General features: G+C 34.4%; 1 protein-coding gene across 2 annotated transcripts; it reads right to left on the bottom strand.

Moving 5' to 3' along the window:
• Positions 1 to 2,218: 2,218 nt before the first annotated feature.
• On the bottom strand, positions 2,219 to 9,650 carry LOC145800959 (kinesin-like protein KIN-14L). Of its 2 annotated transcripts, none has more exons than XM_082890859.1 (20): positions 9,427 to 9,650; positions 9,205 to 9,289; positions 8,852 to 9,009; positions 8,393 to 8,539; positions 8,030 to 8,285; positions 7,393 to 7,484; positions 7,229 to 7,300; positions 6,991 to 7,098; positions 6,534 to 6,608; positions 6,086 to 6,167; positions 5,805 to 5,900; positions 5,493 to 5,666; positions 5,297 to 5,403; positions 4,965 to 5,129; positions 4,650 to 4,816; positions 4,322 to 4,572; positions 3,975 to 4,138; positions 3,000 to 3,637; positions 2,581 to 2,735; positions 2,219 to 2,475 (listed from the first exon to the last, which is right to left on the bottom strand). In XM_082890859.1, the coding sequence occupies exons 2-20, from the start codon at positions 9,269 to 9,271 to the stop codon at positions 2,390 to 2,392; spliced, it is 3,060 nt and encodes a 1,019-aa protein (XP_082746985.1). In that variant the 5' UTR covers positions 9,272 to 9,289; positions 9,427 to 9,650; the 3' UTR covers positions 2,219 to 2,389. The 2 variants fall into 2 exon arrangements, with proteins under 2 accessions (XP_082746985.1, XP_082746986.1); XM_082890860.1 differs by having other exon boundaries at positions 2,599 to 2,735.
• Between the last annotated feature and the right edge of the window lie 3,876 nt (positions 9,651 to 13,526).

Genomic DNA, 13,526 nt, shown 5'->3' with positions numbered 1-13,526 from the left:
AAAACCAGTAAATAATCACCATCAATCAAATTCAATACAATTAATGATTAATCACATTGTTTTAACAACCGCGCTGCATACCCCCAGTGGGGGTCGCGCCCCCAGTGACGTGGCGCGCCCCCACTGGCTAAAAACTCAAAAAAAAAAAAAAAAAAAAACAGTTTTTTTTTTCGGCCAATCCCGGAGTGACACCTCACTGGGGGTCGACCCCCAGTGGGTGTATGAGCCATTTTCCTTGTTTTAAATGTCAAACTTTTTTTTTTTTTTTTTTTGAGGGGGGGTGTCAAACAAACTGTTAAAACTAGGGGTGTCGGTTTGGATTGGTTTTTGAAGGAAAATCATCAATTAACAGTCCACAATTAAAAAATTTTCAATTTGTCAGCAACTCACCTATCTTTAAAATTGCCAACGGTTTAAGCCAATTGGGTGAGTTAGAAATAGTTTTGCGTATACATGCAGATGGGGCAAGTCAGTTTGTATGTAGGCTAACAAATTTTTACATGTAGTAAGCCAACTAATCCATCAATTTTTATTATCTAATCGGTCCAATCCAACCCACTCACTCACATTTTCAAACCATACAATTAATTTCTTATATTGATTTCCTCAAATCTTTCTATCTCTTTCCTTATCTACTTTAATTCATGTCATATATTGATTATAGAACCAATCACAAATAATAACGGCAAACATAAAAATCAAATAGTAAGCTCATAACTAAAGAAGCTGCTTCACTCACATTGCGCTACTTACATTTTTGTAGTTGGATTTTGTGTGTCAAATTATTGGCACAAAGTGGTTCAATCAAAAACATTCCAAGGTGAACATAATTTGGAGCTGTTCCATTGATGTGAAAGTGTCCAAAACTATTTTGGCCTGGAAAAATTTTCAGCACTTAATTAGATTTGGCTTTTTTCTCATATTGAACACCAACTGGATGACCGTTGGGACTGTTTGGCTTCCACGAAAATGAAGTTCCAGTTGTAAAGTATATTGTAACTGAGCATGGCAAAGCCCTAGGGGCTCAGGAAGGACATTGTACTGATATCTGTTGGGGATATGCTTTGTGAATGCCCTATCATTTAATCCTCTGACCTTCAAGTTCCATTGTATTAAATACTGTGGGGCCAAATCCTAACCATTGTTTCATGTTCACCCTTTTTTTGTCTTTAAATTTTAACTCAGAAAAGGCCAATGTGAATTGCTCTTGGTTTGGATTTTGAGACGTGTTTTGAGGGGGAAAATATTGGAAAAAAAGAAATAAATTTACAAGGGGTATAAAAAATAATTGTAAAAGGACATGAAAATTAGAAAAATATGGACAAACATACGAAATTTGCTGAATTAAGGGGGAAAAAATAGACCAGAACCCAAATCCTCACCCCTTCCACATTTCCCTTACAAAGTGTATTTTTTGAACAAACCACTTGAAAAATTTTCAAGTGAAGGTTTCTTTGCATAGTTTTTACCTCATTTCTAGATGAGGGTTAAGTATTTTTGGAAAGGAAAATCATTTCTTCTTTGGTTAAAAGAAAGGAGAGGAGAGAAATTTTTTTTTTTCTTCATTTTATTTCAACATCTTTTTGCTGTCCTCACTTTAAGTACCAGCGAGAAGAAAGTGAGGAGAGAATAAAAAGTTGCGTTTGATAGAATTTTCTAAACATGATTTGAAAATAGAGTTGTATTTTAAGTTTGTAAGTTTTGAAATTATGATTTGAGTGTGAAAAATTTGTTTGGTGAATGAATTTTGAAATTTTTTTTGAGTTAAATGAGAAATTTTTGATGTGACATATGATATTTGATACAAAAACTTACAACTCATAACTAAACACGCAATTCAAAATTCTATTAAAACTCATAAATTTTTTTAAAAAATTCAAAAAATATTTTTTATTAAATATAGAAAAATTAACATGTGTCAATTGCAACATATATATATATATATATATTGCACTGTTCCGGTCAACCGGCCGGATGATTGGTGGGACGACCGGTTAGCCCAAATTTTCCCGCATTCGACTGAGTTTTTAAAAGTGAGTGTGGAATTAATTTTTAAAAACCACAACCAAACACTATATACAAATGTGTCATTCCAAAAGGCAAGAATTTTGTGTGTCATTCCAAAAGGCAATATGAACTTCAATATGGTGCCAAATGCAGTTCAACCTTGGCCCCAGGGGGAAAAGAAAAAAAAGAAAAATGGAAAAAAGAAAAAGAAGAAGCTGAAATCATATGAATGAATTATTAATCTGGCAAAATGTCAACAAATGGTTTGTTGTAAACAGAAGTCATGGCTACTCTGAATTAAAAAGTGTGTCCTAAATCAAATCTCAGCAGAGTATGCTTCGAGCCGAAGCACCGCACCACTATTATCCTCTTTTGCTTATTGCTAAATGATCTGCATCCACTGATTCGTTGCCTTGGCCGATATGTGGACCGGAGGCGGTGTCTTCGAATTTCTAGTTTCATTTGCACCTTCACACAAATATAAGCAATTGATAATATGGAATCATCATATACCCCGTTGTAGACCACAAAGCAAAAAGGTATGCCAATGAGGGTTCTGCTAGTTTAACTTACAAGAGTTCGTTGATTTACCTCCAAGAGAAGATCTCCTGTCTGATGTTTGAACGACACCCGTCAGTGGGGATGCATTAGACGAAACTGGTGACCTTGCATCATGAATCTTGCGCATGCCATTTACTGGGGATGCTTCAACTTTTTTTTGTTGATTCCTGCAATTTTTAGCATTGAGATTTTCAGAGAGCGGTCTAAACTTGGAACTTTAGACCATGTTTGGTACTATGATTCGGGGAGGGAAAGGAAAAGAGAAGGGAAAAGTGATTTTTCATTCACTTTTCCCCCTCAACCACAAATCCTTTTTCCAAATCCAAGATCCAAACACTACCTTAAGCACCTCCCAATTTCACCATTTAAAAAGTTATGCACTAAAATAACAAAGGGAGCCAAGGATAATACCAATTCATGGTTTTAACTACCTTTTCCCAGAGCCGTTAATCAGCTTCCCAATTGTCTGAAGCGATTTCCTTATGTGAGATGCTTTTCCATTTGCATTACTAGTCAAGCCAGGGGTTCGAGGCTCCGTAGAACAGTTAGACTCACTGTGCATCATGATATGAACCTCATTTCTAACAAGTTTTGGTGGCTCAGGTGTCTTGGGTTGAAGAGTTGGACTCTGAGGAGCCCTTGGACGATATATGTCGATCATGGATTCACCATTACTGACATGTCCATATGGCTTTGTGGCTGCTTCAGGATCTTGAAATTGGGTATATTTCTGTACCAACACTGCTTCGGATGGTAGGAGATTGCTCACAGTTTCAGATAGTTTGATCTGCACTGGATCCTTGGGAACAGTTCTTGAACCTTCTAAACTTAATCTCCGTGAGCGAGTTGGCATAGAAGGGCTTTTAGGTCCCCTTTTGTCAACAGAATTGATTGCTCTCTTCATTTCCGTTTTGTTGGAATTTTCAATGCTCAACCTTTGGGAGCGTGGAGGAGTACGTTCAGTCATTGCATGCGGTGGTTTCTCAAATGGTGATCTTGGCGCCTTTGGTTTAGTAGGTTGAACAGTCCGTGCTTCCTTGTTAGCCAATGCCTTCTTGAGGCTCTCAATCTACAATGTGTAAAAAGTTCATGTTAGATCAACACTAGTCCCAAAATCTTAAGATTTTAAAAAATGGGCTCAACAACGTATATCAAGCTCTCCAACACCCTCCCTCATGTCCCGTCTTGCACATGGAGATGCAAATATTCATACATACAGAGAAAAAATAATGCAAACTGAAACCAAATGCAAACGGAGAAACTAGAACCCAAAACCTCCCCAACCTAAGCTTTGATGCAATGGTAGATTACCACAGTCCCAAAAGCTTAAGCTGTTAGGAAATGGCCTAAAAGATATGCAACGTGTGAACATGCCGTGCAATAGTGATGTAAGAAGATGCATTTACCTGTTGCTTGAGTTCCATAACCTCACTGCTCTCTTTGTTCATATGAGATACACCAAGTTCAACTGTCGAGACCCTCTGAGCAAACTTCAAAGTACTGATTGTCTCCCCAAAAGAATCAGCTTCAGGACTCACATGAGCGAACATCAATGTTTTCGCGTGTCCTCCTGTACGGTATTAAAACTGTCAGTATACAACATGCATAAATTTCATACAGAGAAGGCCTAAACTCCACAAGCAGAAGTGACCCGTCACATTTAGAATAGGTGATTTTGGCAAAAATTTGCAATAATAAGTTAATTAAATGAAGAGCTTTGAAAGACGGGTACATTTATATTGCATATTACAACCTAATGCATTCTGCAGGAGTAGCGTAAGCTTGCTGTTTCGGTAAGGAATGTGAGAACTCTTCTGAGCCAAGGCCGAGATCACATCTCCCAAACAGGAAAGAGATTTATTTATGTATTGTGCCTCCTTGAGGCCATCACCGTTAACTTCTGACTTTTCAACCCGTTCACTTCCTGCAAGGTCCACCAAATGGAGGCAACTGCGAAGAATACTTCCAGATACATCTTTACCGTGCACATGTACTGTCAAGACACTGCAAAATAAACAATTAATGTAAATCGACTTTTTCATCAAATTTAACAGATGAAAAAAATAAAATAAATGTTGGACCTGTGGGAACGACTACTTTGGTTGTTGATGGCAGTGGAACTGACAACACGATTGAGATCACCTCGTTTCATCAGGCTAAGAACATCATTGGTGGATTCCACATAATGCATGGAAGCATCAGGAATACTCAAGCCATTTTCACTAGTACAGCTTCGAATTTCTAATTTGCTGATAGTCAAGAATACAAAAATTTGGCAAATGAATAATTAAAGTGGAACAAAAAGTACAGCTTTCAAACAAAGAAAGCAATTTAACTGCCAAGAGGCAGAAAATTTATGTGCCAAGTGGCAGAAATGCAACTGCAGAAGGATATTTTGTGTTTTTAGAATCTTCGGCAAGAAGATCTCGTACTTGCTCGTTATATATCTCAACCATTTGGACATGAATATCATATTTCATGATGTTCTTCCTTGTATTAGACAGCCGAAAGAGATCACTGAGAGCTAGATAATTGATTCCCTGGTCCCTAGTTGATCCACACTGTCACAGAGGAAGACATATGCAGTGAGAAAATCTTGGTTTGAAAATAAAATAAATTAACAGAGACCATATATTTGACAATCAACAGTAAATCATGCAGGAAAAGCGGAAAAAAAAAAAAAAAAAAAATTACTTGCATCTGAAGCCAAATCAGAAAAGAACCTTACCATAGTATGTGTTTTTCCAGATCCAGTTTGACCATAAGCAAAAATGCATACATTGTATCCATCCATTACAGACCTAATTACTGGTTGAGTGTCCTTAAATATCTCATCTGTGTGTGTGTTGGGGGGGGCGGGAATGATTATTATGCCAAGTGAAGATAATTCACAAAATTTGTAAAACAGAAAATCTGTGTATTACCTTGAGTAGCAGTTTGTCTAAACACATGATTGAATTGAAAAACTTTCCTCCCATCTTTTTGGGGTTTCAATGGGTCAAGAACCACTAATGACCCATCTTCTCCAATAAAATCTATCACATTTCTTGCTTTGGCACTGAAGGCAGGTCTAATTCTGCAATAAACTCGAATATTCCCTGAAGAAAATTTTCAACCATGATAGAGTAAACACACTTGGTTATGTGCTTTGTAGTTAATCTTTTAAAGAAACAAAATAAGCAAGACTGATAATTTCATCAAAACAGTAAATGGTTGTTATTCAGAAATTAACCAACCTTTTAAATCCTGAACCATGTTGTATAGGTTCCTGTTCTCTTTCACAACCTTGTGATACCCAAGAGCAGCAGTAGACATCTCCTGTACCTGACTCCCTGAACTCGTGCAAAATTAAAACTAGTTAGCATTTATGAACTTGCAAAACATACTAGGATGCATATGCTTATCAAATCCCACAAAACAAGCTTTTGATTGACCTTTCTTTTAATAGTAGAATAGAGATTGATTAATTGATTTCTCGGGATGATATTGCTGAAAATTTCTTAAATAGCTGACTTACCCAAATGTTTCAAATCGCTTTGCAATTGAGATTGTAAGTCTTTGAATTCCCTCTTTGTTCTGGACAACAATTCCTTGAGATTCTGCATGTCAAACACAGAAAATTCAGGAAGACATTCTTACCCAGACACGTGTCACCAAAATAAATGAAATTGGCAATGTAAAGTCAAGAACATTAAAAAGGGACATCATCAAGCATTCTCCTTTTTTCTCAAGTATTGGTATGGTGTTCGTAAATAGAATTTAGTTGATTAATTTGCTCATTTGATGTAACTTTTGAATCATGTACTTATCATGTACATGAAGACAGAAGAAATACTGAATGGCAACTGAAACAAAACGCACACTGTAGTGGAAGAAAAAAGGACTGGTGTATTGATTGTCTAACAAAATCAATATTCAATAAGTTGTACACACATATGACATAGATGGGTTCACAGAAAGCTTACTGATAGTTCCTTTTCTTGCACTTGAAATAGATACCAGTGGTTGCAGCTACCCTTTTTCAAGCAAGCTCTGCAACACTGTAAGAAAGAATGTATTCATGACACAAAACATATTATTCACAAAACAAATATATTTGTTTCTTTGTGTGTGTGTGCATGCATGATATATATATATATATAGAGAGAGAGAGAGAGATCCCTACATTCCATCAATTCATTAAACTCTATATGTGCCTTTTCTGAGGTTTAATGTTGATATACTTCAGTTATATTGATAAAGTGAAGCTTAAAAGGTGCTTTTGCACTCATTATTTTAAGAAAGATAGTGCTCTAAACAAGATCAGACTTTGAAAAACATAGTGAGGTTTTGAAATCAGTTAATCAAATTCATTATTTTAGAGTTAAAATGGTACCTACCTTATAGAAGACATACTTAATATGATTAAAATATAAAACATACCTTCGGATTTCTAATAGATAAATTCTCTAGAGGCTCTAGAGGTGGTGGTGATATTGGATGAGCAAGTGAGCTACCTCCTCCAAGGAGATCTTTGAAGATCGATTTCAACTGTATTTGGGCAAAAGGATGTTAATGTAAGTCATTAATACTTTAGAGACACATAAACAAGAAAGAAAGTGAGACCACCAAGCTAAGTGATGATCATAATGTACTACAAAGGTACTTTAAGCTTACTCACCTCAGGGAACTTGTTTTGGAGTTGTTCCTCCAAACAAGTAGACATGATGTTGCCGAATAACTTGCCCGGATCCTGTAAAATAACTACTTCAGCTCTAGCTATTGTTCAATTTGTTTAATGTGAAATGAAAGGAAAGTTTGCGTATCAATAGGATTAACAATTACCAGATTGCCACTACGAAAGGAAGCAATAAGATTATTATCTATGTTTTCCTTTTTGTCAATCATACATTCAACAATGGCCTTGGCAATCAAATCTACAAATCAAATGGATGAAAAAAAGTAAGTCTAAAAATAAATATAATAATAATCCAAACCAGAAAGGTATATGTATATCTGCAGGCTGCTACATGTGCAAGTGACAACTTCAAATATGACTTCATTAAATAAAATAATAATTTCCTATTATTCCTATGATAAAACTTATCCATATAAATTAGTTTATAAACTATAGAAAAAAAAATATTATACCAGTATCAGACTAAGAAAGACTCATCAAATTATGGTTTATTGTTTCAAACTTAGGAGTTTCAATCAACAAACATAGAATTAATTATAATTCTTGCCGAAATATTTAAGTCACTATTTGAGACAAATATTTAATGTACTTAGAATATTATGAATTCAGCTATGTAAGACAATTCCTTACCACCTTTCCTTAATTGATTATGCATAACAAACTCCATTAAATTTAGTAATCATCATTTGGAGTAATACTTAAATATTTCCTATATATGTGTGACAAATGCCTTGTGCAAGTATGCATATGTACTGAAACATAGGAAAGAAAAATCCTTAAAACCTTCAAGTTTTTGAACTCCACTCTCGGTGAGTGGAATGTCGTCACAGGCTTTGGACATGTCTAATTGTTGGCAAGTGTCTGAGAAGATTGCTTCCGAAGCTCGTGAGTGAACCCTATTTGCAGAATGCATAAGCAGAGGAGATCTCGGGGGCTTAAAGAATCCATTTCCTCCACTCAATTGCTTCCAGTCATGGTATCCTCTCAGAGCTAGAATGCAATCAACCACCTTCGCCGATGACCCAACTTCCAAGTTATCCTAAAGATATTAAATGAAAGAAAACTCAATTTAAGGATTGTATACATGCACAAACACATTAAGCTATTTGTGCATAATAAAAATTAACAACAGGGTTCTTAATTTACTCTTTCAAGATCAGATGCTTCAAATGTAGGTAGCTTCAATTCTCCAACTGCTACCAAAAAGTTTCGAACATTTTCAAAGTACTGATAAGCGGGCAATGGTTGAGAATCCCATGTCAGGAATTGTGAGGATGCGTTACTCTCCACGACCTTACAATAATTCCCAAACAACAATAATCAGAAAAATTGAAATTTAACCAAAATCAGAGACAAAAATACATATAGGTACAAATGGGCATTTTCTTCAATTGATTCCATTTGAATTCATATCCTTAATTAAGTAATTTTGTATACACACACACCTAAAGTTCAAAACTTTTGCAAACAATTTATTGGGGCTAGTCCATACGGGGCTTTTGCCCATTCTTTTATTGGGACCCAACGGTGGGATTTGCACCGGATTAGTTGGTCCAATGGGTGGATACAGAGTTACCAAAGTATATGAAATGGTAATATGATTACCTTTGGGATTGATCCTGGTTGGATCTTGTTAATGGCATTGCAGAGGACCAAACCATTTCCCAAGCAAGAAATGAACTCTCTCTCTGATGGTTGAGTTGATATGCCTAACGGTCCAACTAAGCTATCTAGCCACTGAGTTGCTTCGAAACGCCTCCAAGCTGAAGAATTAAACACAAATCAATCGAATGAATTCTCGAACAGGACTACATAAATGAGTTCTATTTGGTAGCCAAGAAACTTCATATTTGCTCTGAGTAATGAGAAAGCGTCAAGATTCAAAATGCACATTATTTTCTTCCTACATTTTCTCAGCAACCAAACAGTAAGAGAAAAGAAAAAAGTCGAATGAGAACCTGCTTCTTCGGCTTTTCTTGAAGCCAAATTCAAGTCATGCCTTCCGCTTCTTATTGTATCCTCCATTAATGCCCCAATTTTACTCTGTAATTCGATCAAGAAACAGAATATGAGAATCCCTAACATATACAAACACGTCAATGCATCAATTTATACGCATTACACACATATATATGGTATAGATTTAGAGAGAGAAACAGAATAATAATTCAAGAACATACTTCTCTTTCCTGCAAATCTTTACTGTTCTTAGAGAGAGAGAGAGAGAGAGAGATTGTGTGAATCTCAGAGTGTTGATGTACTTGCTATATGAGTCGATTCTTTTTCAGTTGATACAAGACAATCAATAAGAGAGAGATTGTGTGAATCTCAGAGTGTTGATGTACTTGCTATATGAGTCGATTCTCTTTCAGTTGATACAAGACAATCAAGGTAGATATGCTTTTTATTGGTTTTGGCAATTTTTTTTTTGTCTTTAGTTAAATAGTTGTAGTGTGAATCTCATAGTGTGCTGTGCATATGGCATGGAAAATAGTTGTAGTTGTGACCATTTTTATGGGATTTCTTTTCCCTTTCTTGAAATTGAGTTGACTTTTTCTTAGATTGATCTGGTTGACAAAGCATTTTTTTTTTTAAGGAAAGTTCGTTAAAAATTGGGTTTTTTTGACTTTTTTTTTTAAATTATGTAACAAAATAAAAAAATGATATGATTTAAAATAAGTTAAAAGTCAAAAATAACTTTTACCATGTTTCTAAAATTGGCCCCAAGTCAAATAAAATCATATTTTGCTTTTGGAATTTTTTTTTTGTCTTTAGTTAAATAAATTAAATTTATGCCATTGTTTTTTGTTTTCATGCATTTTTAAGCTTTGTTTGGGAAAGTGAGATTTCAGTATATAAAAAAAAAAGTCATTATGACTTTGTTTGGTTTGTATTTTGAAATATTATTTAAGAAATAATTTTTTGGAGAGAGTTTAAAAAATTTAAAAATTTGTTTGATTGTATATTTTAAAAATAGTTTTGGAATTTAGGATAATTTGTTAAATTTTTTTTTGTAATTGAATAGATGAGTGTGAGAGAAAAAGTGATTGAGAATGAGAGATGAGAGAGAAAAAATGATTGATTGATGTGTAGTATAGAGAAAAGTAATACAAACACGTTTTTGAAATTTTTTCCTCCAAAAACATGTTTTGAGAGACAAAACCAAACATGCCCTATAAATTTGTCAAATTGTTCTCTTTATTTTTTTTTGGTATGTCTTTTTTAAAAAGTAAAAGAAAAAATCATTAATAAAATTAATTTCCAAATCACCTTAAAAAGATTTAAAAAGTAAAAAAATTCAAAATAAGTTCATCAAGGATAGTACACTTTTTTCAAATTTTCTCCTATAAAAGTTTTATTCTATTTTTCGGATGTTCTAATCTAGCATTACCTAAAAGTTAAAAACAAAATCCTAAACACAAATCTTTTATTTTATGCTCCTTTTATTTTGACGGAAAACATTTTTCAATCAAAAATATTTTCTACAGAATTTTTTTTTCCAGAAAATGTTTCCTGTAGAAAAAGTTTTTTTTTTTTTTTTTATGTTTGGTTACATTTTCGAAACTAATGCATTGATAGTTACATTAGTGGTGGTGGTAGTGGGGATGGTGATACTGATAGGGTGGAGGTGATGGTGTGGTGACGGCAATGGCGATGATGGCGGTGGTGGTTGTGTGGTGGTAGATGTAATGGTGGTGATGGCAATGTAGTGGCATTGATAAAAGTTTAGTTCGAAAAGCATTTTCTATCTTTTAAAAGTGAAAGTTATATTCTGCCAAAATATGCTTGTTTTTTGTCGTACCAAACACCAAAAAATGCAATAAAATATTTTCTAAAAATATTTATGTCAAAACAAATAGAGGGTTGGGAGCTTTGATCCCCTATCTCTCATCTTTCTCTATTTATTGCTTCACAATATTTCTTATTTTTAGGGTTGCGACCATGTTTGAGTGAGTTATGAGGGTGAGGAATTTGGTTTGGATTATTAAGGTTAAAATTGGTATTTTGATTTTAATGTTAACATTATCAAAATTTGTTACTTTAACTGGAGGTGATGAGTGAGAGAAATTGTAATGCGATTAATTTGAAACTTGAGGAGTAAGATGTAATTTTCAGAATATTTAATTGCATTTTTCATAAACTTCAAGGGTAAATTTGTATTTTAACCTTTTATTTTTAATATATAAATAATATTTGGGATACTTCCGTTGGCAAGAGCTTTTTTGGCTATTTTAGCCACAAAAGACAAAATAGGCTATTTTAACCACAACAAACAAAACATCACATCCAACCCATAATCATTACACTCTTCTCTCACAAAAAAAAAATCAAAAAAGCCAAAAATCTAAAAAGCCCTTCCTAAACCAAGTTTTTTAGCCTAGGCTAAAATAGTCAAAAAAAATCAAAAAGCCAACCCACTTCCGAAACGGATCTGATTTCCTTTTTATATTTTCAGTTATTTACCAAAGCTGCTTTCTATATATTCTCAATATCAGACTGCTTATTTTGGTTAAATTTTCTAATCATTGAAATAAAAGGAGAAACCCATCATGCACAAATATGCCGAAAGAGTTCAGAATTAGGGGCAACTTGCAATATTGGAAATTCTGACATTTAACAGGGGAAAAAAAAGAAGAAGAAGAAAACCGTTAATTCAGTTATCTTCATCAAGATAGATGTTTTATTTTTTTAGTTACTTATCTTTGTTGGGATTTACTGAAAATAGAGCGATACAAATGTTATTTAGGCAAATTTGGTACCGATGTGGTTCAAATTCCAGCCTTTTGGTGCAATATTATGGCAATTCAACCGACCATATTAACTTTAATGAGATAGTTGACTGACAAGTTTGATCGTGATATATACTACAAAAGGAATAACCTTGTTAAAAAAATAAAAAAAGAAAGAAAATAAACTAAATGGGACATATCGAAATAAAAATGGCATACTTTAAGGTTTAATGGCAGTATAGTCATGTTTCCGCAAGAAATAACTTTACTAAAACAAGCAAAATAAAATAAAAAAATTAATAAAGGACAAAAAGGAAAAGAAAGGTAAGATGTTTGATGCAACAATTTCAATAATTTCGTGGTGCATTTGGACATTTCTTGCATACATACATACATACATTTATATATATTCTAAGAAAAGCTAAATGATTCTACAAGAAGTTTCCATTTCAAAGTTTATTTACACTACAATAAATCACACAATTTGGCGATCATTTTTGGCGATTAAACAAATTTTAGTCACCGAAAGTACACCTTTTGGCGATTAAAATTTAAATTTGTCGACGTTGGTTCAAGATATCGCTACTAAAATATTTTAGTCAGTAAATATTACTTATTGGCGACTAAATTTTAATTTAGTCAGTAAAAACTCCACTTTCAACGACTTAAAATTTGATCAGTCGCTGTTAGTCCAAATTTTAGGCCCAAAAAAATAAATTAATCTGCAATATTGGTTTTTCCCGACTAAAATTAAAATTAGTCGCCAAATAGTACTTTTGGCGACTAATATTTTCGTCTCTGTTCATTAATCTTTTGGCTACAAAAAAATTTACTCGGCAGATCTATTTCTTTGCCGACTAATACAGAAATTAGTTGTTAAATGTTCAATTTTCAACCCTTCTGCCTGCGCTCTTTTCTTTGTTATACAACATCACACTTTGTAACACACACACATACCGTCCTTCACCAAACCTCACAAAAACCATCCCTTTCACCGTAGCCCACCGTACGGTTGACATTACAACGGCCACCGCCCCCCGCACAAATCACCACCGTCACAACTCACCACTGTCATAGTCGCACATCGCAGGTACCTCTCTCTTTCTCTCTCTCTCTGTATCTCTCGCGCTATCGGTCTCACTCACGGTTTGTCCGTGCGTCTCTCTCTCTCTGTCACTTGAGCTCTCTCACACAGTCTCTCTCTCTCTTCTATACTCTGCTTGTCCCTCTTCTGACATTGTTGGTTTAGGGTTTATTCAAATTTGAATGTATGTGCTTTTAATTTATTAAAAATCTGAAAGATGATGTTTAATATATGTGTGTGTGTGTATATAATGATTTGTACACGTATTGCAGGCGTCTCTCTCTCTCTTGAGCTCTCTCACGCACAGTCTCTCTCTGTCTCTGTGTCTCTCTCGCTCTTTCTCGCTCTCTCTCTTTCTCTCTCTCTCTATCCCCCTTGCTTTGTTTCCCCCTATTTTCACATTGTTGCTTTAGGGTTTATTCAAAACGTAGTGTTTGGGGCTATAATTTATGATAAATTTCAAACA

Source organism: Camellia sinensis, chromosome 10 (genome assembly GCF_055761805.1).
Source record: "Camellia sinensis isolate YWXY chromosome 10, ASM5576180v1, whole genome shotgun sequence".
In the NCBI taxonomy this organism is placed as follows: Eukaryota; Viridiplantae; Streptophyta; class Magnoliopsida; order Ericales; family Theaceae; genus Camellia; species Camellia sinensis.
Note: the sequence above shows the minus strand (reverse complement) of the source record. Positions and strands in the feature narration are given on the sequence as shown.

Excerpts from the sequence above, each read along its gene's own strand:
- LOC145800959 (XM_082890859.1), bottom strand. The coding sequence starts at position 9,271 with ATGGAGGATACAATAAGAAGCGGAAGGCATGACTTGAATTTGGCTTCA. Across the intron at positions 7,099-7,228 it reads TCCAAAACAAGTTCCCTGAG|TTGAAATCGATCTTCAAAGA; the intron begins GTGAGTAAGCTT and ends GCCCAAATACAG. Across the intron at positions 6,609-6,990 it reads TATCTATTAGAAATCCGAAG|TGTTGCAGAGCTTGCTTGAA; the intron begins GTATGTTTTATA and ends TCTTTCTTACAG.